The 25,182-nt window shown below is 45.7% G+C and overlaps 1 protein-coding gene across 1 annotated transcript in view; it reads left to right on the top strand.

Annotated features, from left to right (window-relative positions):
- Nucleotides 1-214: 214 nt before the first annotated feature.
- Nucleotides 215-25,182, top strand: part of LOC130124983 (tyrosine-protein phosphatase non-receptor type 14-like) — a 51,461-nt gene continuing 26,493 nt past the window's right edge. The window contains exons 1-3 of the mRNA XM_056294375.1: nt 215-431; nt 12,260-12,664; nt 17,383-17,558. Of these exons, the coding sequence (XP_056150350.1) occupies nt 12,491-12,664; nt 17,383-17,558 (350 nt within the window). The 5' untranslated portion in view covers nt 215-431; nt 12,260-12,490. The remainder of the gene's footprint in view (nt 432-12,259; nt 12,665-17,382; nt 17,559-25,182) is intronic.

The raw sequence follows: 25,182 nt of genomic DNA, 5'->3' as shown, positions 1-25,182 counted from the left end.
ACACACCGAGTGTCCCCGGGCAAAAGAAGACGTCCCTTTAAAAAAAAAAAAGAAGAAAGGAAGAGAAAGATCCTTTTTCAGCTGGGTGGGAATGTTTGCCGACTGCAGCCTCGTCTCCGCGTCTATAAACGGTCTCCCCCCTCTGGAAACACGACTGGAAACCTGAGGGGGAAGAAGCCAGAGTTTTGCAGTTTGCAACTTCGCAACTTTTTTTTCATCTGTTTTTTTCATCTGGATTCAAGAGCTTCAGCAGCTTCGGCCTTATGGGAACGTAAACGCGAGCTTTTTTAAGGATTACCAGCCGTCTCTCGCGCTCTCTCTCTTTCTCTCTCCTCTCTTTTTGAGGTTCACCTTCGTCGAACTCGGAAGATTTTTTTTTCCTCCGGCGAACAGCAGAAAATCATCGGCATGTGAACTCGAGTGAATCAAGGGTGGGTGTTTTTTCGCTGAAGTACTTTACCAGCGATATCATATTGTTGTTGTTTTAGCCCGTTTCCCCAAAACAAAAAGTCATTTGTGCGTGTAAAATGCGTCTAAGCGAGCGGAGAAAACTCGCATTTGTAGTCGACGGGTGCTGCGCTTGCGGTCGTAGACGGCGCTCGGGCCACATACAACGCCGCTCGCTCGCCTCCCGTCCACGTAGGGCACCTTTTTTTTTCTCCTTCCGCCAGCCAAACCAGGACATTGCTGAAACCATGCAATGGGGGGGATTTTTTTTAGGAAAAGTAGAAACCTGTAGTCCTCGATCGTCCTTAGTTGTTTTTAATGTAGTCTTAGTACAGCCTGAACCATCAGAAAACCGCATGCATGTTTATGTTATTGGTAACCTCTACAAGGAGGGTGTATGTGGGGGGGGGGATCCGTGCCACAGCCAGGCACTTTAAACGGAGTTTTCCCTCGGTAGGTTTAAACGAGATGGGAGGGTGGGTGCATTTTATTGTAATAACATAAATAAACGAAGCTACTCTCCAAGCAGATTTCAGTTATCCCGTACAAAGCCCACCGGCAATCACTTCTACAGTTGGCCCATCACCTTTTCCCGTCCGTGCCCACTTCCCGGCGATGACATTAGCGCATTACCGCCGAGCTGTTTGCTTGGTGTTTGTAAATGATCTGTTTGGGCATGCATCTAGGATTACCACCATTACGGTGCAAGTCAAATATAGCATAGCTGCAGGAGGCGTAGGCCCTTATAAACGCGTGCGCGCGCACACACACACACACTCACGCACATCTGGCTGTCTTTATAAGCTCAGAGGCATGCTGCGTAAATTATATGGTGCCAGAGCAAGTGGCTTGGGAGTACACAGCAGCTTTAAAACACTGGTGGAGAAGCTGAAGGACAAAAAGTAAGAGTAGGCTATTTTGAAAATGGCAGCAGCTCGCTCACTGCTTCCTATTACATTGTAGTTAGACCCTGTGTTTGAGAGGGGACTTGATGATAAAAACTGACACGAGTGTCTGATGACCTCCATGTAGTCAGTGGCGATGCCTAGTTTTATATGCTACTATGTTCAATGGAATTAGTATGCAATCTTTGGGAATATGATGGTGTGTCAGCCGACTGATATGGTTGAAATATGCAATCACGGGGTACTGTGAAGCAAAACATATGATATCAGCATGTGATATCAGCATATGAAGCAAAACATATGATATCAGTATGTGTAAAAGTAAAAGTGGCCTTCGTGTAATTATAGTCATCTGGCATTTGACTTAATTACCATTTCATTACCACTGTAGGATGACAAGTGGGGCGCTATGATGTGGGGCATCGACTCTTGTAATTTTGGTCTTGTGCTCTTGTCATGGAAGTGGGGGTATGTGGAAGTTATTGTCGTGGTGATGTGAAGGAAGGCCAGGAAATTGGAAGGGACTTTTAAAAACTTAAAATCCGACCCCTTTCCATTCAGTGTGCCAACAGAAGTGAAGCGAAATAGAAGCTCGGGCGTTACGCGTAAACAATAACACGTTGATTTAGTATGTCTAATGAATGTGTGCAGACCACAGTGATTTGAAGAGATTTCTCACTTGTGTATAAAGGCTGTTCTCTTTGGCAGCCTAGCAGACAGCATGAGAGCAGAAGGAACGTGTCCCAACCCGCGCCCCCCTGCCCCCCCTGCCCCCCCACTCACACACACACACACACACACACTACCTCAGGCACCAACTAGGTGCTATGGGCAAGCTGTCAATCACTTCTTGGCCCGCCCCCACTGTAGGTCTGGCCCTCCTTCTCGACCACTACTTGGACATATATGCCATAATGTACGCATGTATTTGTTTTGTTTGTCTACTCACACGCAAACATACACTTATAACATGTCTTTGAAACAGTGTGTTGGAAGTTGTTTTGTTGCACATCGTGAATAGTGAAATACTGTGGTGTGGAAAAACTTTCCTGCAAATTTCTTGCAATCAGAAAAGAACGAGTTAATTGAATATCTTTGAAAATTGTGATCTCAATTCGGTTCTCTGTTTTTTTTTCCTGAAAGAACACCAAATATAAAACACATTGAGGTGAATTTTCCATTTATTGACCACTCGACATGTTTAAAATGCATTCATTTAACCCAAGTAATGGCTTCACACAGCCGTAGCAGTGTTCGAGGTGGCTTAATGTGAACTGCATCGAAACCAATGCATTTCTACTTTGATTCTCCTTTGAAACCACTGCTATTGAAGTACCCTGCATTAGTGCCTGAGGGTTCAGCATGAGGAACGGAGTCAGTGGCTTTTGGTGTTTGTCTGTGTGTGTGTGTGTGTGTGTGTGTGTGTGTGTGTGTGTGTGTGTGTGTGTGTGTGTGTGTGTGTGTGTGTGTGTGTGCTTTTAAGGGGGGGGGCATGGAAAATGTGAACACATGGGTTTTGCTGTAGCAGACATGGTGGCTGTATGCTTATAGTCCCGTGGTGCTGTTATTGAGGTGGACAGGCTGTGCTATCAGCCTCACTGTCGGTGCTCATTCACTCTTTCCCTGCATCCTCCCCTCGCTCTGTAACTACCGCTTTCCTCGTCTGCCAGCTGAACCAACATGATAAGAGTGAGCAAAGAACGATGTCACTTCCCCTCCTGCCTTTTTTTTTTTTTGGTCAAGTTCTGCCTACTGTCGCTTATGGAGGTCTATGTTCCTCATTCTGGAGTTTGGCATGGGAAAATCTCACACACACAAACACAGGCGTGCTACTGTCATCACAACCCATGTATCTCTTTCTCCATGACATCAGTCTTCTGTTTCCACTGCCATACGATGAGACGGCAGCGCTGCATCATTCCAGGTTCGAAAAATCTACCCCTGGCCAGTATTGCTGCATCTATTGGAGATATCCCTCTCTGCATGGTCATCTGAGGATGCTTAGATAGGCATGCCAGGTTAAAACGTCAGGCCGTAGCTGTGAGCACCAGCTTTACCATATGATTCTAGTTTTCTCTCTCTCAAATCTAATGATGTCTGGCTGCAGGGAATGTTCCCACGTGTCCCATTGTACACTTTAACTTTCATTAATGCAGTGGTAGAAGAAACGTTTTACTGCCATTTTATGCAGTGCAATTGGAATTTGTCCATTCTCACATCCAACGAAATGGATGCATAAAACATAGCCCCGACAGACACGTTCTGCATTGGTAAAAAACTGAAACCAGCCAGATGCAGTCTTCGTAGCAGAATGTGTGACTTAAGGGTGGATGGGAGTATGCAACGGTTCCATCATATTCTGCTGTTTCCCATTTGATCATACATCTAACATTACAGCTCACTCTAAATAGTACTGTACATGACAGGGTATAGTTTCAACCAGAATTTGCAAATTAAACTTGGTTTATTATTTTGTCATTTGGTTTTTTACTTGACTGGACAAAAGGGTGGCTGAAGTTTGCCACGTAAGATTGAATGGACTGCATTTATAACGGGCTTTTCTAATCTACCGACCACTCAGAGTGCTTTGCAGTGTACGCCTCACGTTCACCCATTCACACACACATTCATACACTGATGGTAGAGGCTGCCATGCAAGGTGCCGACCTGCTCATCAGGAGCAGTTAGGGGGTTTAGTGTCTTGCTCAAGAACACTTCGACACACTGTCTGCGGGATCCAGGAATTGAACCAGCAACCTTCTGATTACTAGATGACCCACTCTACCTCTTGAGCCATGCCCATATGGGTCTACTCAGCGCCCATTTACAATGTAAAAAACTAGAAAACAGAATTTTGTTGCCAAGAAAAGAACAGAAATGTCCTAATATATCTTTCCTGTTAATGCTCAAAGTGTTCATTTTGAAGGTCGCTATTGTTGTTTAACTTACTGATGCCTGCATCCCAGAGAGCCATTTGAAATGAAAGAAGCACAAGTGCTCTTGCATCAGCACCCCAATCCCCCTCTGTCTTGCCAAGCAAAAAATATGGTTGAACCTGATTTTTAGCTATTTTTGTTTTAGCATTTGTTGGTTAACGTCTTCTACGAGCTTGGCCTGCCGTATCCGCTTGTTTGCCACAACAATTTCCCTTCTTCCTTGAACCTACCGCTGCCTCATTCTGCGCTTAGGGGCTATGGCGAAGATATAAAATGCTTTCTTCAAAATCATCATTTTTCTTGGGAAAGTCCTAACCGACAGTAACCATTAAAATGAGCAACTACAAGAACATTCGTGATTTGGAAATGTGCAGATTAGCCGTCATCTTAAAAACACCAACGACAGAAAGCATCAAGAAGCATATAACTGCATGTAAGCTGCATATAAATCACAGTTTTAGCTTTAACTAGTGCAGCCGAGTAGGATCATATTGAGTTTCCACAAAGTTGCCACTGAACGTGAGTTTGGGGTCACAGTGCTTTCTTCCAGTGTTTTATACCCTGGATCTTTATTTCAAGCAGTGACAAATCAACGCAGCCTTGAGGAGGGACTCGCTTTGGCAGACCTCGGTGACCGTCGGTGGCAGTAACTTCCAACGGCAGCAGTGTGCTTCGGCCACTCTGTCAATATCTTCCAAAGTTCACTTTTTTTTCTTAAGTCTTTTGGCTTCATTGAGTAGTGATGATGCTGGAGCTCAGGTCTAAGGAGCCAAAGCTGAGCTGTTAACCTGTGAACTTCAACACGGATGAGTCTGTGTGTGTGTGTGTGTGTGTGTGTGTGTGTGTGTGTGTGTGTGTGTGTGTGTGTGTGTGTGTGTGTGTGTGTGTGTGTGTGTGTGTGTGTGTGTGTGTGTGTGTCTGTTTGCACGTGCATGCGTGCACACAAACATGTAAAGCTGCGTAGGGTAACAGACAAGGCTCCTTCGCTGTCTGAGTGCCACCTCTGTGTAAATGCTCTGCTCTGTGTGCTTTATCGGTGTCCGTGTTTTCACACACCATGTAGAATATGCTTATGCATGTGCCTACGACTCCGGGAGTGAAGAGGGATGGAAAGTGAAGAAGCAGATGCGCTTGTCCGAGAGAGACACTGTCTGGTCGTCTGGCTCCACCATATGTTTGCAGCTGCTGGTGTTTATGTGCATACATTCGTGTGTGTGTGTGTATGTGTGTGTGAGTGTGTGTATGTTTGCATGTGTTTGTGTGAGTGTGAGAAAGAGAGAGAGTTTGTGTGTGAATGGGGTGTGTGAATGTGTGCGTTGTTTTGAGATGAGGTCATGTAAAGGCAAAAATTTAGAGTCCTTTTTGAGGAATATGACACCGCGAATACTCTAAAGCCTTGGATTTGTCTTAGAATATATCTCAGAGCGCGCACACACACACACACACACACATGCACAATCTTCCGAGCCAGACAGTAATACACATGGCTAGCGTGTTGGGTAACACAGCGTGCTAATGGTTTGTCCCTCTGTCTACACGGGTGGCAATCTGAGAGAACAATCCTGTGCATGTGCATGTGCGTGCGTGTGCGTATGTGTGTGTGTGTGTGTGTGTGTATACATCCATGCAAACATGCATGCCAGCCAATCCCAGAAAAGCATTGCTGTCTGTACACAACCCAAAAACTCTTTTTAGGCTGGAATTGTAAAATACAATACCTTATCAGTTTATATACTAGCCTGACCGTCCGGTTAGTCATGTAGTTTTTCTATACGTAAGGTCTCCAAAATGGAGAAAACCGATCTATGGTCGGGACCTGGGATTGTTTCTCCGTGATCTCTTTCATTCTGAGAGGACTAACCCTGATCTCAGTGATCAGTACTGTGACTTTGCCAGGATTTTGAATCGGAGGCGCTTCCAGCCCTCAGGGCCTTGTTTCCCTTCAACATCTCACTACCGAACTTATCTTCGCTCTATGATAAAGTCACTTGACGTAAAAGAGATATTTTTTAATTTGTTCCAACTGAGAAAGAATGAATGGGATTTGTGTTGTGGCTTAATGCACTAAGGGCTGGAAATATTTGGGGGAAAAAAAAGAAAAAGACAGGGAAATGTATAGAAAACAGTTTTGCATGCTTTTCTGTGACTGACTGCTTACTTGCAAGCGTTTGAATTAACCTGACACTTGAAACACAACCAATTTTGTGAATCCGCGCAGGCTGTGAAAAGGCCGAGAAATACTTCCACTGAAGTTGTGAGTTAACCAGCGGTGTAAAAACACTACTCTAAAACCTCCAACACGGCCGGAGAAGATGCCATAGTTGCAGTCCGTAGCAGGCTTAATCTGCACAGATTTAGCTACAAGTATTATTTGGTCAGGTCTCGCTTGGAATGTAGACCAAATGTAAAACGATGACACCGGAGGAAGAGCGGCTACATGGGCTGTAGAGCAGCACTTAAACCATTTGTTTTGCTACAGCGCTCATGTGTAACGAGCGAGAGAGTGAGAGAGAGAGAGAGAGGGGGGGGGGGTGAAAACAGACTGAGACAAGCCGCAGAGATCAGATTGATTGAGTTACACACGCTACACTTGCATCCTCAACTCTCAATGGCCTGCATCTAATGGTTTTAGCAGTAGGTGACAAAGTGCTGTTTTGTTCCCGCTTTTGTGTGGATGGGAATGGAGCAAAACGACACAGTGCCCTGACAGAATACCCCACGCCACACCATATCACAGTCCAGCAACTCTTTTTTTTCTGTCCAGATACCCTTGTGTGAGCATATCGGGACAGACAGTGTCTGTGGATGCAGTTGAACACGCATGCTAACACTAATCAAATGTCAGACTGTGTTGATTCATGTTTTACAAAGCTATGATGAACATTTAAACTAGGACCAAAATTGAAACACGCCTAATATTCTCCAACATTACTTATTACCGTAATTATGCATATTGTCCTGACTCTTACTACTGAAAAAAATATAAAAGATAGAATTTTCAATTATTCTCTTTATAAAAGAGTTCCTCCCCCCATAGTTCAACTTCTCTCTGCCAAAAAGTGTCTGATACTCGTGATGTCACCAGGTGCACTTTACATGCAGCCTATCAGGTCAAATCATCAAAATATTAAACCCCTCCCACCTGCACTGTTAACCTTTGTTTGTAAGTGTCACTCATAAATATTAACGAGAACTAAACCACTCCCACACAGCACTTGAGATATATTTGTGAACGGCTGTGGACAAAAGTATAAAAAAAACACAATGATAGTCATTCTTTTATTTAAAAAAAAACCTGTTGCTGACTGTTTTATTATGCCATGGTCAAGATTTTGACACGAGAAGTTAAAGCTGATTACTGATTTCAGCCCGGCTTTAAACCATGATTCTAATGTGGTGAGAAGTGTGGTGTTCATTTAGTCGATCAGCCAATCAGTGGTGCGGTTGTATTGTCTAGCCCGGGTTTGCAGTGCAATTCATAGACGGCCTCGTGTTTGGAGTCCCCCTGAGTGGTTAGAGAGGTGGCTGACGTTAAAAAACTTGCACCCTGAGAGGGAAACTTGCATCAACGTTATTCTCTAGCTTTTCTGTGTCTCATCAGCTGGTGACGTTAACTCATTTAAAAACAAAGTCGGCCTTCTGGTGCTTTTTATTTGTGTCAGAATAGACTTGAACTCCACCAAATCCCCATACAAATGTCAATTGGGAGGTAGAATGAATTAAAAATAGTGATTGGGTTGAGCAACTGCATCGTAGCATTGAGAGGAGTGTGGCAGAATTGGTTTGTAAGGTATTCGGTGGTTCGCCCCCTCCAGATGTATGTGAATGTTCTCATTCATCCAGGTCATGGTTATCCAAAGGAATTGAATCAAGTGCAACTGGATATATGCCAAGTCCAGTTGCACTTGATTCAAATCCTTTGGATCCCCCTCCAGATGTCTCTGCTTGGAGGTATGTTGGGCTTGAACAAACTCTGAGGAGACCCTGGGCATATCCGTGTCATGACATAGATGGACTACGTCTCCCAGCTGACCTGAGAACACCTTGATTTGAGGGCAGCATGGTGGCCCAGTGGTTAGCTCTGTTACCTCACAGCAAGAAAGTCCTGGGTTCGAACCCCGGGCCGTCCCAGGTCCTTTCTGTGTGGAGTTTGCATGTTCTCCCCGTGTCTACGGTGGGTTACCTCTGGGTGCTCCGGTTTCCTCCCGCCATCAAAAAGACATGCATGTTAGGATTAATACTGCTGTCTGTGCCCCTGAGCAAGGCAATGGAAAGAAGAACTGGAGTTGGTCCCCCGGGTGCTGCACGGCGGCCCACTGCTCCTAGCTACACAGCTGGGATGGGTTAAATGCAGAGAGTACATTTCATTTGTATGCATGTACAAAATGACTAATAAGAAGTATTCTATTCTATTCTATTCTATTCTATTTACTCCAGTGGGAACTGGGAGAAGTCAATGGGGTAGGGGATGGAGATGGGGGTGGAGGCGGTACGTGACTCTTACCCATAACACCATGGCCTCAGCATCATTCACCTTGCAAAGTCTGTTGACCACTGGGGACTTCACATGCACAATAAGCCAACTGGCAAAATGAAAACTGCTCCCAAAGTTGTACTGTAAGGTCACTGTAATTGTTAATTAATTTAATCTCATCTAATTTTCTATCAGTTGTAGGTATTCTTTATGAATTGACTTTGGGGCTCTTGCACACCGCACGCCCTCCCGTCTTTTTTGAACATGGATTCAGTGCCGTTATAGAATCCATCTGCCCGTAACGCTAAGAATATTACACCTACGGTAATGTGGCTGAGATCTGCACAACCACACGCACACAAACCCACGTACGTGTACATGCACATGCATAGTTGAGAGATAATGGCAAAGGCAAAGAGTTGATGAAAAAAAAAAGTTGCTTTCCATTCGTTAGCCCCTCAGATTGTGGCATCTTGCCACATTGAGCACCAACAGCTGTCCTCCATTCCCATGGGGTCTGGCCAGGAGGGAGGGAGGGATGGAAAGGGGGGGAAAAGAGAGAGCAAGGAGCGGGGGGGGGGGGTCGGAGAGAAAAGATGGGAAAGGTTTCAAACACAACCCCAAAGCTACACTGAAAATGAAAAACAACCCTCTTTAACCTCTCTGTTTTCCCTCTCGCCCTCTCCACGCCACAAAATTACAACGTGCAAATTCATAAATGTCTACGCTGTTTTTGCACGCTGGAAATAAACACGCTGGATGGGGGGAAATCATTGCGGCGGCGTTGCGTTCAGCGTCGAAGCTGGTGCAGAGGAGTGGGGTTTGGTCCCAGCCTATTGTGTGTCTGTCTGGCTTTACTCAACCACACACTCCAACCATGCCACTGATTGCTAGTTTAGAATTGCACTAACTGCTGTCTGGTCCTTTGGCTAACCTCTGAAGAACTAGGTGGGTGTGTTGTGTTGTATTTTGTGTGTGGTTGTGCATTGTTTCCCTGCGTTGTGTGATGTGTGTCTGTGGTGCACTGCGCTGTGTTCATGCACGCCTATGTTTGTACACACCACACAGTGAAAGTATGTGCTTTGCTGTATTTATGTGTTTGTCTGCGCCTATGTACTTGTTGACGATGATTTAGCGGGCCTCTGTGCATGAGAACCTTCTCGGGGGGCGTCTTTACCGTCAGCCCGTGATGTCACTTCCCCTAAAGCCGGGCCGGTGGGCGGGGTCAGCGGGAGACTGCGGTTCAGGCTGGGTAGCGGCTGGGCTTAAAGTGGCCAAAGTCCACCAATCACAAAGAAAAGCCGATTTACTCGCCCATTGTAGTCTAATTGTTGAGTACATCTGGCTTCCCTCTGCTGTGTGTGTGCACATGCGTGCGTGCATTTGTGCGTGCATGACTGTACGCCTAATTAAAAACGCATGAATAAGATGATGCCACAGTTAGAGTGCTTTCTCAGAGGGATTCAGGAGGATGGAATGTGCTACAGGCCTCACAAAGGGTATGGCTCTTACAAAGGCAGCGCTCAGCACTGCGCGAGGTGCCAGCGAGGCTTTTTTTTTAGTGTGTGTTGCGCTGCGTGATGTGAATCATACTAAGACATGATGGTTGTAAGTCAGCGGTTTGCTGTTGTCTCCCTCTCTTTCATTCAGGACGCTTTCTCCACTCTCTTTCCTCCTCGTTTTCTGTCCGTCACTCACTCACTTGTGTATGTAAAACACACACACACACACACACACACACACACACACACACACACACACACACACACACACACTCCCTCTTTGTGGTGCATACTTGTGTCAGGTGTGCTCTGTTTTTCCAGTCAGGGTAGAGAGGAATCTGGGCCAGGGTCCAACCTGACTATCAGCAGCACTCTGCCAGAGTCCTAGACAAGAAGCAACACATCCACCCCTTCTCTCCTCCTTCTCCTCCTCCTCCTCCACATCCTCCTCCCCCCACCCCCCCTCTACTCAGTCTCCTGCTCTGTATTTACTCTGGTCTCTCCCGCTCACTAAAGCATGCTCACCCTTGTTTTTGTTTTTTTTTTGCGCCCTGCTTTCCTTTCCGTTAAGTATTTTCCCCCACTTCTGGTTTTTCCTCCTCGGCTCTCCATTCACCCTGTCGGAGGGCTCTGTGTTGGTGAGGAGGAGAGCTTTGTGTTCTCCGCCACCGCTGCGGGGGCGTGGAGCCGTTTGATTGGTGTTGTGGTCCACTTCCTGTCTAACCAGCCCGCAAGATACCACCTTCCCAAAAGTGACGCCACTTTTAGCTGTTCCAAATAACACCCGTCAATAGAATGAGCGTTATTCCGAGGGAGCCACCAGTCGATAGGAGACCACATCACTTGGCTTAAAGCTGATCTCTTCCCTTAAGCATGAAAATGCCCTGTCTTTGGTGTGTGTGTGTGTGTGTGTGTGTGTGTGTGTGTGTGCGTGTGCGTGTGTGTGCGTGTGTGTGCGTGTGTGTGTGTGTGGTGCGCTACTTCAAAGCCCCTCTCCTCATCAGAAACGTCTGTAGACGACATGAAAGCCAAGAACTGATGACTAACCCAGGGATAGCGTTCAAAAGGCTTCCTGCAGACCTATCTCAACCTTCTAACCACCAAGCATGTGTGCGTTTGTATACACGTGTGTGTGCGTGTGTGTGCGTGTGTGTGAGTCTATGCCCGTCTGTCTCCCTCGCCCTTTGATGAAGTGACGAAATGTTAACATTCATACGCTATCTCCTGTATTTTGCTGACCGCGTCGATTAAATTTGGTAGTTTCACGACAACCGATAAGCTCGTTTTTGTGTTTCCAGGCTTTCCGCAGATGAGTGTGTGTACCAAGCATGTGCTGCGGTGTGCTGTTTCACACACTGCTACACTGTGCAATGTCTGGCAGCGTGCGCCTCTCCGGCACTGAGAGGGGGGGGGGGGGGGATAAAAAGGAGAGGAAAGGCCTCCCACACAGGCAGATATGAGACTTAGAAGCTCCATTAGCTCCTCAAAGCCGGCCGCCGAGCTCAGATGAATGTCTGTGCCCCGGCCGTTTGATGTCCATTCATCCATGGACTCACATCTCGGCCTGTGTCTTGCAGCTCCCGCCACACCGGGCCTTGTTGGGCCTGGAAGGAGCACAGCTGTCACAGCTATAGGACACAGCTGTCTGCCACTGTATTATTCCTGCTGCCTCCGAAGCCCGGGTCCTGCCGGCGAGTCTGCTTGCTTTGTATTAATGACCCGGTCTGGTTGCTATTTCCTTCAGCTCCGTTGTGGGATGTTTCTGAAGGTGGGAGTGAGGGAGTCGGGTTCCGCAGGGAAAGCTCATCTCTATATTTACTCTGAATACCGCTTGTGTTCTGCTGTATTTTTAATCTCCAACATGAATCAGATGCTTTGAAAGCAGAAGAAAGTCTTGGCTCACAGAACCACTTTCAGATGTTTTCAGCAGCGATAACGGTTGTTGTTTTGCATGTTAGTCACTCATCCTCCTCTGCTTTATCTCTCCCCCCTCAGCTCCTATCGATCCTCCTCCTCTTCATCATCCTCCTCTCCGGGGCATCTTTGGGAATGGGCCAGCGCCTTCCCAGGGTGCATTTCTCACCCCAGCGGCGTGGCCGGCGTCACGCGAGAGTGAGGAGGGCAGCGGCCAGGTCCTAGAGCCCGCCCCCTCCCTCTCGCTTTCATTCCGAAGTGGACTTTTGACCTTTGACTGGGCCGTGACCTCGCCGTGACCTCTCTTGAGCCATGCCCTTCCGGCTGAAGCTGCGGCGTACGAGACGCTACAACGTCCTGAGCAAGAATTACTTTGTGACGCGGATCCGCCTGCTGGACAGCAACGTGATTGAGTGCACCCTGTCAGTGGAGAGCACGGGACAGGAATGTTTGGAGGCAGTGGCACAGAGGCTGGAGCTACGGGAGGTGAGGGGAACACTGTGTTGAAAACACACACACGCACACACACACACGCGCACACACACACACACACACACACATACAAACATTCATGCATACAAACACAAAATATACTCATACATACACACACATGGGCTCAACAGGAAAACACACACGCGCACACACACACACACACAAACACAGCAAACACACACATATGCACACACACATACAAACATTCGTGCATAGAAACACAAAATATACTCACATACACACACATGGGCTCAACAGGACAACACACACACACACACGTACAAACACTTGTGCATACAAATACAGAATATACCACACATACATATACACACACGGGCTCAACAGGAAAACACACGCGCGTGCGCGTACAAACACTCGTGCATACAAACACAAAATGTACACATACATACACACACATGAGCTCAGCATGAAAACACACACACACACACGCACGCGCACACGTACAAACACTCGTGCATACAAACACAAAATATACACATATACATACACACACATGGGCTCAACAGGAAAACACACACACACAGACACACATACACAGACACACACACACACACACACACACACACACACACACACACACACACACAGATACAAGCACACAGCTATGAAAATTGGATGCATCGCAGAATTGTTTGCATGCGCATGCATGTGTGTGTGTGTGTGCACACACGTGTGCATGTGTGTGTGTGTGTGTGTGTGCCACGCGTCTCTCTCCAGGCCGTGTGTGTTTGTCTCCCTGCCCTCTGCTCTCTCCGTCATGCAGGGCTGTTGTTTGTCTCTAATGAAGCGCAGTATCCCCCTGTCCTCCCTTCACCCAAGAAGAAAGAGATACCTCTCATCCCCCTGTCCCTCTGTCAACTTTCCCCTCAATTCTATTCCCCTCTCACTCCCTCTTCTCTCTTCTCTATCTCTTTTCTCTCTCTCTCTCTCTCTCTCTCTCTCTCTCTCTCTCTCTCTCTCTCTCTCTCTCTCTCTCTCTCTCTCTCTCTCTCTCTCTCTCTCTCTCTCTCTCTTGCCTGGATAATTGCATGACTGTGTCTCTTGAGAGTGAAATATTGTTATTCACTTTTTCCTTCTGCCGAGAATTTCTTTCCTGTCCGTCTACAGTTCCTGCTTTTCTTCTCGTTTAATTCCAAACTTCTGTCCTCTCTCCTTCTCTAACTTACACCAGTTTCAGTAATTTCCACTCATTGTCATTTTGATCTTCATTTTCATTTCGATTGAAGTGTAGTAGAGATTTATTCGAGTCTGTGCTTGCAGGCGGACAGACTGGCTGTAGCCCTCTGTGGGGTTTAGTGTGTGTTTACGTCTGTCTGGGTTGTTGCTTGGTTGTGAACAGGCCAGCCAGCTCCCGGATCAAAGGCAGCATGCATGTGTTTGGGAGGCGACTGTGCCGTTGCGTTTGTGTGTGTGTTTCACCTATGTTTCTGTGCTTGTCAGCACCCGCTGCAGCTAATAAATGGGAAAGAGGAGGGGCGGTAGCTTGCAGCGCATACTGGCATGGTGTTGTGGTATTTGCCAGGTGTCAGTGATGTCATAAATTAGGGAGTGACGCCTCGGCTTCAGCTTCTGTCTGTCACCTATAAGCACGCTATCTCAGGTTCTGTGTGCATGTAAGTATGGATGTATGTATGGGTGTAAGTAACCGGGTGCATGCCATTTTTGTTGCACCCCAGGCACTCTTTGTGTGTGTGTGTGTGTGTGTGTGTGTGTGTGTGTGTGTGTGTGTGTGTGTGTGTGCGTAGGATGTCCTTGCACCTGGTCCATCTCATTACTTTTATTACGATGAATTCGAATTATTTGGTGAAAACAGGTGTGCTTAACTCTTTGAAAGAGTCTCACATGCTCTCTCTCTCTCTCTCTCTCTCTCTCTCTCTCTCTCTCTCTCTCTCTCTCTCTCTCTCTCTCTATATATATATATATATATATATATATATATATATATAAAACGCTTTTTTCCCGAAACCGTCAATGGTGTTGAGTGCTCAACTAATGAGGAGCGGAATATCAACACTGTGTTTGATATATATATCAAACACAGTGTTTATATATATATATACCGAATTTAGAATTTTTGTATTCTTGAGACCTAGCTTATTCAGATCATTCTTATTTGATCACTAGCTACAGTTACATGGACAATATTTCTTCAACCCATTTGAAATCATTCTGATTAGAGATTCCAACTTAACTGTTTACATGGATGCTAAATAACGTGATCTGATAAGATGTGCATTTACATGCCCCAAAGCATTTAATCGGAATATTACTGTTTTGCCATACCCAAAGTGGTTCTGCCCTCTGTGGAGCATCTAATCTGCCGGAAATATAACAGAAGAAGAAGAAGTGGTTCCACCTGTTAATGCAATTTTCGAGATGGACCCACATCGTGTGTTGGGAACAATATTTGCGTTTCTGCTGTTCTTTTTAATTAAGCAGCGGCAGTGAGCGGCAAACGGGTTAAAAAGTTGGTGGAACAATGTTACACAATTTCACACAGGGCGTTACACAGTGACAGTTCATGAAGAAAGTAGGACAAGGCTTATTACACATACAGACATCCAGAGATATCGCTCCATCGCCATCTGAACACAGGTGTGTATTCAGCAAAATGAAGGACAGTTCAATCGGGATGACTGAAACCAGGCTGCGACCTCGCATACTCACACAGCAGCAGCGAATGTGCCAGCTGGTTAAACAACTTTATGGGATCTTACGCTTGTAAAAACCAGGCTGTGCAGTCTGACAGGGAGCAGAACGAGCTCCCGTCGACACGTTTACGTCTCCGCATGTGATAAGAAAAGAAAAATGATGGACAGTTTAATTCACAAAACTGTCAATGAAATCAATAAAAAGCGATGTTTGGCCGTGAATGTGTCGGTAGGTTGGTTAAGCGGCGGTGCGTCGTCTGTCAGTGTTATAGTACCGGAACAAACTCGTTACGTCACCTAACGTTCCCCCCACGGGGGCAAATACGCGCAGCGCAGCAAGACTATTATTTATTCCAATCAGAGAGAAACGATCGGGTTAAGCGTTTACGCGGTTGTTGGCCGCTAATATTTTCCTGTTGAACGGATTATCAAGGGTTTGGTGTAGTTGAAAATTCCCGTTGAAAATTCCCCTCCGATTGAGGTGGTTACCAGAGGCGTCTTTATTCTTCAGATTGGGCTATCATCCCCATCAGTGCAAGGTTAGGGTCCATGTAAACGCAGCTAGCGATAGCTTTCAGCTTGCTAACGTTGTTGTTGTTGTTTAATTAGCAACGTTATGAAAGTTAAAGAGTGAAAAAGAGGTCTTTCATGGAGAAATGTTGCTTTCTGTTCAACGTTTTATCTGTAGTGCTTTAGTTGTTTGGTTCCTGATTATTGTTAAATTCTATCATAGCACAAAACGGACTAGCAAGAAACACAGCTAGCTGCTGGAGATGCAGACGCGCGCACCACGAGGAAACGGAAATAAACAGATGGCGATGCTCTCGTGGCTTCCACGCAGGTTAATTGAACCAGCGTTTCTCCAGGCCAGCTGGTTTTATCTTGGCTGACTTAACAGCTTACAACAGTAGTTTACTGCCTCCCTTTTGGAAACCGATAAACAATGGGGAGAGTTTCAAGCTAACTAAGCCTGGCAAACAAATCATTAAAGCCAAGGCAAAGTGGGAAGAGCTGATTTCAGCCAGCTGGAAAAACATATGGCTACATCCTATTTCTTCTTCACCTACTTGACTCCCGGGCATTATTTGTAGCAGAATTTTAACTTCGTCAAATATGGATTGTAGTTATTAATTGAAGAGATTCACCCTCGGTCCTTCTACTGGGCATTCATAGAGACCAAACACATTTGGCAAGTGCAAGAAAATGGATTTATTGTCCCATGTGAGACGATAGATGAGATGTATGTATGTATGTATGTTTATTTAGTTTGTTGGTTAGTTATAGTTTTTTTATCAGTTCTAATACACTGGTTTGGAAAACTTCTCACACCGTTATCTTCATTGCCCTATATTGATCACAACTCGTTAAAGTTTCATCCCATCATCCGAGTTTGGAAACCTGAAGGGGTAGATAATATTACTGAAGGAGTGTTGTTTTTTTGTTTTAGAAAATGTGTCGTTTCCTAACGTGATGATGTATTTGCGGTTGACTTCCATCACAGTTAGTCTCTTTAGACACAGCCGAGCTATCGCAAAATTACATCATCTCTGCTAAAGGGATGATTTGTGTTTGGTTTTAGATTAGATCAAGTAGTATGTCTTTGCCCCCGAGGGTAATTTCTCTGATAATTAGGCTGGTTTGTTTATGTCTAATAGAGTTACACTGCTGACGTCAAAGGTTTGATCAGATTTGAAGGAGAAATATGTGCTTGCTGTGTTTTGCCTGGTTTTTAATCTTCACTCTGATCTCATCCCCCGCCTCCCCTGTTGGCCTCTCTCTCTCTTCCCACAACCCCCCTCCTCAAAATGTCAATTTCTCCACTCTTCTTCTTATTCTGGGAAATGTAAGTAAAGAAATGTACCTGTCTATTCCTTCTCCTACATCATCGGCCTCTCGCTCTGTTTTCTCTGCATCGCTGTTTTGTTATCTTCCCCTCCCTCCTCCCCTCCACTGCCCTCTCTTCCTCCCTCTCCATCAGTTCTCCTTTTTGCACCCTAATCTAACCTTGCTCCTTACCCTTTATCTCTCCCTCTGTTTCAGACCCACTATTTTGGGCTGTGGTTCCAAGGGAAGGCCCAGACTCCGGCCCAGCGCTGGGTTGAACTTGAGAAGCCCCTTAAAAAACAGCTGGACAAGTTTGGCAATGAGCCACTCCTCTTCTTCGGGGTCATGTACTACGTGCCCAGTGTTTCCCGGCTCGAGCAAGAAGCCACCAGGTAAAAAAGTGAAGCCCATTTTCTCTCATCCTACACATTTGAACAAGGGGTTGGTTTTAAGGAACACTTTCAAGGGGCAACCATTACCTCATATAGCGGTCATCCCTTAAGAGTTGAGGTCCTCCCAGACAAAACTGAAGTTGCTCAGGAGCTTTGCAAAGAACAGGTTATATATGAAAATAAATGTAGAAGCACAAGTGCCAGCTGAATGACTGGTCAACTGATTAGTTGAGCGAATGAAACACAAGACTCGATGTGTTCAGAAACCACCTTAATTCAAAAACATAGTGCAGATCACAATGCTGATTTCACAAGTACAACTCCAACGGGATTCAGTAGGTTTCATAGGCAGAGTGCCATCTTTTATCGAAAACAATTAGTAATTTGTAGCTAGTTTCTGATCTGAGGATTGGCTGAATTTATTTCATACGTTCACTGTTTGTTTGTTCGTTCTCTTGGTAATCAGAGGTTGGGATGTGATAGCAAAAGTGACTGAACGAAAATCCGTAAGTTGAAACGACGCTACAATCGATGGCACTCGATCAAAAACTTGCAGCTAAAAATCTAGCAAACATGCGGTAGCAACTCCCGCTTTTTGAAAACACCAAGCCAATATGTCCTGTCCTATGAATGAAAAGTAAACGAACATTCATTTCTTGATAAATCACAGATCTGATGCTGAGTATAATTTTGGTAATACTACTACGTATATGTCAACAACTTTTTTTTTTTAATCACAACATTATGCTTAGTTTCACAGCCTAGGAACAAAGTCTTTGTTACCATGACCGGATCCAAAACACCAGGTTGTAGCTAAAAACCGTGCCTGATTATTGATGGGCTGCTAGTGAAATCCTCCACCTTATAGTCGGGGAAATCCTCATCTTTGAAGTTGATACAGGCCTCTGCACATAACCTTTATGGTGGTGGGGAAAAGGGTTAAGTAGTTGGACAGCACCCGGTGGTTTGATACCGGTCAGCATTGCCCCTTTGATGTAGCTGTTGCCCCATGGGTGTGGAGTAACACCAGGTCACACACAGGTGAATTTACATCATTCATCATTACAGGAAGCCATTTACTTCTCAAGGTGTGTGTGTGTGTGTGTGTGTGTGTGTGTGTGTGTGTGTGTGTGTGTGTGTGTGTGTGTGTGAGTGAGTGAGTGAGTGCATGCAGGTAAACATGAGGGATTTGAGCCAAGCATCAGAAGTTTAGAGAACCAATTAGACCAGGGTAGAGGCAAACACCAGAAAAGGGTAGAGTGAGAGGTATGCATCTATATTTGCCTGAGTCCTTTTAGGTGTATGTATGTGTGTGTGTGTGTGTGAGAGAGAGAGAGAGAGAGAGAGAGAGAGAGAGAGAGAGAGAGAGAGAGAGAGAGAGAGAGAGAGAGAGAGAGAGAGAGAGAGAGATGGGTCGAGAAAGAGCGTGTGAGTTAGTGTGGTAGCTGGCTGTGAAAAGGGCATCCAAGGGTCAGTGTGTAGACAGGGTAGCAGTGTCTGCCATCTCAGATTCCCTGCTTACACACACACACACACACACACACACACACACACACACAGACTATGCTCCTGCCACGGATCTACTAGCACTGAGCTGGTGAATTTGTGGCTGCTGCTTGACTGGATGTGGGAAAGGTCGTTTGCAGGTCACAATGCGACGTTTGACGCCAGAGTTAACAGACCAAGGTGTGTGTGTGCATGCGTTAACCCTTGATTAGTAAGAATTTTCTCCTTTAGTCTATGTCAGACACAGGACCAGACATGCTACTTACTCATTAAGACAGCACCCTGTCTTTCAAACTCTGTGATGAGTACAATCACCATGTGTCAGTGACCCCACTGACTTCCACCCTGTTCTTTTATGTGTGTGTGTGTGTGTGTGTGTGTGTGTGAGATGAAGAAAAGAGAGCGAGAGAGTGAGTTAGAGAGAGAGAAAGAGAGAGAGAGGAGAGAAGTGTGAGAGACTGTGTGTGTGTGTGTGTGTGTGTGTGTGTGTGTGTGTGTGTGTGTGTGTGTGTGTGTGCAGGTTCATTAGACATAGACCATGGTCTGCTCTGGTGGAGGGGTTGGTATTCCAGGAATCCCATGCGGGCTTTTACAATGTGTGTGTGTGTGTATGTGTGTGTGTGTTTGCGGGGGGTGGGGGCATGGGGCTGGGGGAGATAGTGGGGCCTTAGGGGCAAGTTTAGGGAACAATGGTCCCCTTTTTTTCTGGCCTCCTCCTCTGTCTCGTTCTCCTTCTCTTCCTCGGTGTCCCTGTACATGTTACCCAGCTCCTCTCTCTTTCGCCCAGCACCAGAATCCTTTAATTTCTCTCCATTTCTCACTCACATTCGTTCTTTCTCCTCTCTTATTCCTTTTTTTCATTTTCTTTCTCTCCCGTCTTCCCTCCCTCCTTCTGCCTTTCTCTCTTCTTCTCTACCTCTTTTTTTCTTCTTCTTTCGTCCTCTTGGTCTGGAATGTTGGCACAGCCGTCCGGTGTAGGAGGCGGACCACACATTCCTCCCAGCAGAAGTGCGAAAGCAAGGGGGGGTGGGAGGCTTGTGTCTGGCTTACAACATGCACATAGACACGAGCACGCACACACAGACACACACACAGACACACACACACCCCTTGCCCCCAGGAATCCATTTAGGAGCCAGCTGCAGCCCTGTCAGCGGAGTTAGTCACAATACACTACATTGTAAGCACACAAGGTCCCACACAAGCCCCAGTTCATAGTCACACTTCAACTTGGGGGAAAACGTTCAGATCTGTTTGATCGGTTAACACACAGGTGTGTATTTATAGCGCAGTACCTCAGCTCAACGAGCGTTTTAAGACTTGACTAAAATATCATTATCGTGGTTGTAGTGCCAAACTCTGCTGGTTGTGCACCAGATCTTTGGTGTTCCGGGGTCTTGCGTAGCAAAATCCCGTGTCAGTCCTTCGGATTAACACCTGGTCCTCGGGTCCAGGCGAAAGAACGAGGGAGGAAAGTTGGAAGACAAAAAAAAATGATGGTAGGAGTGGAGAAAAACAAGTGCAGACAGAGACAGTTTAAAGTTGTCACGGAGTTAGCTGTCGGCCGATTGATGTGGTTTTGATAGGGGTTTATTTTGCTGCGTGTGAGAGCTTATGTGTCTGTCTGGGCCCATGCATACCTCGGCGTATGAAACCATATTTACGACTGTTTATTTATGCGTGTAGGGGAACGGGGTGGCCAGATTGTTTGCCAAGTGCCGTTTGAATGTGGAGGCATTGGCAGAAACCCGCTGAAAATTACACGGCACATACAGAGACGCTTTGTATCACACAGTTAACAGGTTTTCGCATAAAAGTACTTTGTAGCGGGGGGGGGGGGGGAGAAAGACTTCCAGTAGAAAGTGCGTACATGTCCCTCAACGGATATTAGATGCCTGTGTTCTGTGAGGCGCAAGACCGACAGATGTGTCTGTCTCCAGCGAGTAAATCTGCGGAGAACGAGAGCGTAATGTATACGCTCTGTAGTGCGGTCCGACTCGGAGGGCTTTGAAGTGTGTCGTTTGACTGATGTGGAACCCGATACCAGATCTTCCCCTCTCCTCCTCCTCCACCACCCATTCATCCTAGCCCTCCCCCAGACACCCCCCCAACACACCCCCTCCCTTCTTGCAGCTGTGAAAATTACCCAGAGCAAGGGGGAGGGGGGGCAAGGTGCTGGAGGGTCAACACGGTCTGTTTGGAGTGTGGCTGGATTTGTTGGGGGGGGGGCACACACATCCCCTTTGTTTACGTGTTTGAGGGAGAGGGAGGAGTCTCTCTGTCTCTGTGTCTCTCTCTGTCTTTTTTTTGGTCTTTTCTTTTCGGGTACGTGTGTGTTTGTGCGTGTGTGATAATCATCGCTAGGTGGTTGCGTTGTGAACTGGGGCATGTGCAATTTCGGAGACTTCTTAAGGCGCATACAATGAGCTATCAAGGGATCGTGTGCCCTTCATGCAGCAGCTAAAATGTGAGGGAACGTGTCACCCCTCGCCCCGCTCCCCGATGGAAAAGGTCCTTATACGCATCCCAAATACTGAACTTCGTTTACTTGACTTCAGCTTCGTCTCCCAAATCGCGGCGCTGTCACGCGGTGTGAGGTGACATCCCCGCGGTTGATGCCTAGCCGCCGCTCCATAGCTGTGATAAGATGGAGGCAGGCAGATGGATTTTGGGGTCATAAACACAGGGCTGTTGACCAGACCGCCACCAGCTGGCCCCGGCAGACTCCCTCACTCCAACCCCAGCCCGGGGCAAACAGCACTAGCCACACCGCCTTGAAATTCTCGCCTCGTTCAACCAGTTATCACAGTCGCACAGATGCACCACGCACATGCGTAATAGCGGACATCATGCACACACACACAGGGAAAAGACACACACACACACACATGGAGACATGAGCACACAGGGAAATGCAGAGACACAAACATGCACACGCAGATGTACTAGCTCTGCCCTTCACTGATTCAACAACTTTCAAAATAAAAAAGCCAGCCTCCCACACAACCCGTCTGGACCCATCTGGCAGTTAGGGGGTGGCCGGGGTCACACCAGTGAGGGAGTAGAGGAAGGCTGACACAAACACACACACACACACACACACACACACACACACACACACACACACACACACACACACCTTCATACATGTATGTTCACAGAGCTGTGCAGGCCTCTTGGACATCTGCAGCAGGTCTTGAGGAGGATATGAGCATGTGTGGGCATATAGAGGGCTCTTTGTGTCAGGCATGTGGGGCCACTTGGAGTGGCAGTAGTGTTCCGTGCCATGTTAAAAATCAGCAGTATGTCATAGGAAAAATCCCCCTCATGTCTATTTATATGCACAATCACCTGTTCCACCATCATGATGTCATGCTGACATGCTTCCCAGGTGTGCAGAGCAACAGTCGTAATGGCCTTGTACGTAAGGCTGTACCAACATGCTCGTGTGGTTTGTATGACAGAACCTGCAGAACAAGTTGTGTAAACAAATCATGGAACTATTTATATCAAACTAATATATTAGTTTATATTTTATTTATTGTGATCATTATTATTGTAATACAGTATTTCAAGACATACCGGTGTCAGAGTTGTTCCATTTGAGTTTTTCCAAATGGAACAACAACAAACTCTCACAAGGGTTTTCCACCACATGTAGTATACAACTGGTAAAGTAACATATGGAAGGATTTTTTTCTGAAAACGGAGACAAATTTCAAGCATATTTTGACTTAAATTTCTAACAGACAGGAATTTTAAGCCATGCACTTCTGTCAAAATTCACATGGCTTTTCGGAGAGACCCTTATAAATGGACTTGTTGGTTTCAGATGACATTCACATAAATTCATACAAAGGCAGGTCTCCTCCTTTTTTTTTTGAGTTTAAGCCACAATCAAAGCCCTACCCAGTTTTACACAGACCAGTGAATGTAAATTTTTACAGCTACATGTTTATTGCTGGGTTTTTTTTTTTAAATTTCAAAGGCGGCCCCTTTGTTTAAGTAATTGACACAGTACAAGTAATGGTCTTTAGTGCAACAGTGTGTGGAAACACAGTGAGTGGAAATCTCATACTTGAAAATCTTCCTTGTGGATTTTTGGAGGGTTTTGTTCCACCCCGTATTGTACATATATTACACTATTGCAGCTTTTAAGGAACGTGTTGAGATTGCTAGATACTGTCTTTCTCACCACTCACTTTAGCTTAGTCATTCCAGGAGTATTCTGTATGTCTCTTTACACACACACACACACACACACACACACACACACACAGATATATAATCATCACGATGTCCCAGAACCGGAGCCAGCCGCTCCGGTTCTGGGATATCTCCCGCGGACCCTAAATGGAGGATGGTGAGAGAGTGTTGTTGCAACATCGGTTCCAGATCCACAGGTCCTCAGACATTTTGTCGGTTTGCTATCCTGCTAGGCTCCTCCCTCCTGACCGCATCAAGCTCCTCCCCTTTCCCCTGCAGTGGCAGTGGTTGGGGTTGGCTAATTAAAGGGTTGCCACGGGAACGGAATGGCAGCTCAGCCAACCGGTGTAATGACAGGGTGAGGGAGGAGGGCGGGGTCAGATTATAGGCCCAGAGTACGCACACAGAGGGGAGCTCAAAAAAGAACAAGAGGCTTGGGGTTCGACAGACGAAAGATGCGAGAAGATAAAGGGCATGAAACCAAAAGTGTAAAGGGCGATAAAAAGATGAGGATGGGAGAGAGAAAGTCTGAAAATGTAGTGAGGAGAGAGAAGGAAAGAAAGTAGAAGCTCGGATTTAGTGTGTGTGTGTGTGTGTGTGTGTGTGTGTGTGTGTGTGTGTGTGTGTGTGTGTGTGTGTGTGTGTGTGTGTGTGTCCTTGTTCAGCTAAATTTGTGAGGACCAGTTGGAGTTTTTAACCGGTTAAAGATGGCATTTTTGGAGAGTGAGGACATTTTGGTCTGTCCTCACCTCCTCAAGGGTCTATTTTGGGGTTAGGCTCAGGATTAGGATTAGAATTAGGTTAAAATTAGGGTAAGGGCTAAAGTTAGGCATATAGTTCTGATTTTTAAGGTAATGGTTAAGGGCTATAGGATGTAGTAGGATTTATTAGGGCTGCCCCTGACCAAAGATTTTCCCAGTCAAATAGTAGTTGTTAGTTCAAGCTATTAGTCGACCAGTCATCACACGTTTATGATATTAATATAATTATTCAAATATATATATTTTGGGGCATCAGAAAATGGTTTGCGTCCCGGGGCTGAGAAAGCATGTTATAAATAACAATGTTAACACTGTGCTACATTACAGAGAAATACAAAACCGTTATAATGAGCCTTTAAAATATATGTTTTACAAGCGCATGCATGAACTGAGCCGCCTGTTAATGACACCGACAGAAAGAGGTAATAAATAATGATTCTGAATGTGTCGGGACAACCAGAAAGGAGACTGAACATGTTGTTAATTAATTTCAACACAGTATAACATTACACAACTTGTGAATTTGTAACGCCATCTCAATAACTTTATAAATCATCCATCCATCCATTATCCAAACCGCTTATCCTACTCTCAGGGTTGCAGGGATGCTGGAGCCCATCCTATTGGGATTTATTGCTTGTATTACATTATATTATATTATATTATATCATACCATATTATATTTAGTATATATAGTATATTATATCATATCATATTATATTTATTATATATATTATATCATATATTTATTATCCATCCATCCATTGTCTTTACTGCTTATCCTGCTCTCAGGGTTGTGGGGATGCTGGAGCCTATTCCAGCATTATATTACATATTATTATTATATTATATATTGTTATTGGGCTTTATAACTTTATAAATCAGATGATAAATAAAACGGTAATTTTTCCCACATTTTTAATTTTCTGCCTGACGTAGGCTAATAACCACAGGGACCAGCTGGGCACATGTGACTGTTTGGCCCTGACTGACTGTGACTGACTGACGGTGACTGACTGACTGACTTACTGAGTGTTGACACTCCCTGTGCCTGTAAAAAGCTCTCATACGTTTCATACAGGGTTTTTTTTCCCAAGCGTTTCATACAGATTTCTTTCTGTGACTAAGCGACCAATGAAAACCTGGCCGAC

Source organism: Lampris incognitus, chromosome 15, assembly GCF_029633865.1.
Source record: "Lampris incognitus isolate fLamInc1 chromosome 15, fLamInc1.hap2, whole genome shotgun sequence".
Taxonomy (NCBI): Eukaryota; Metazoa; Chordata; class Actinopteri; order Lampriformes; family Lampridae; genus Lampris; species Lampris incognitus.
The sequence above is the reverse complement of the archived record's forward strand: the minus strand, read 5'-3'. Positions and strand labels throughout refer to the sequence as shown.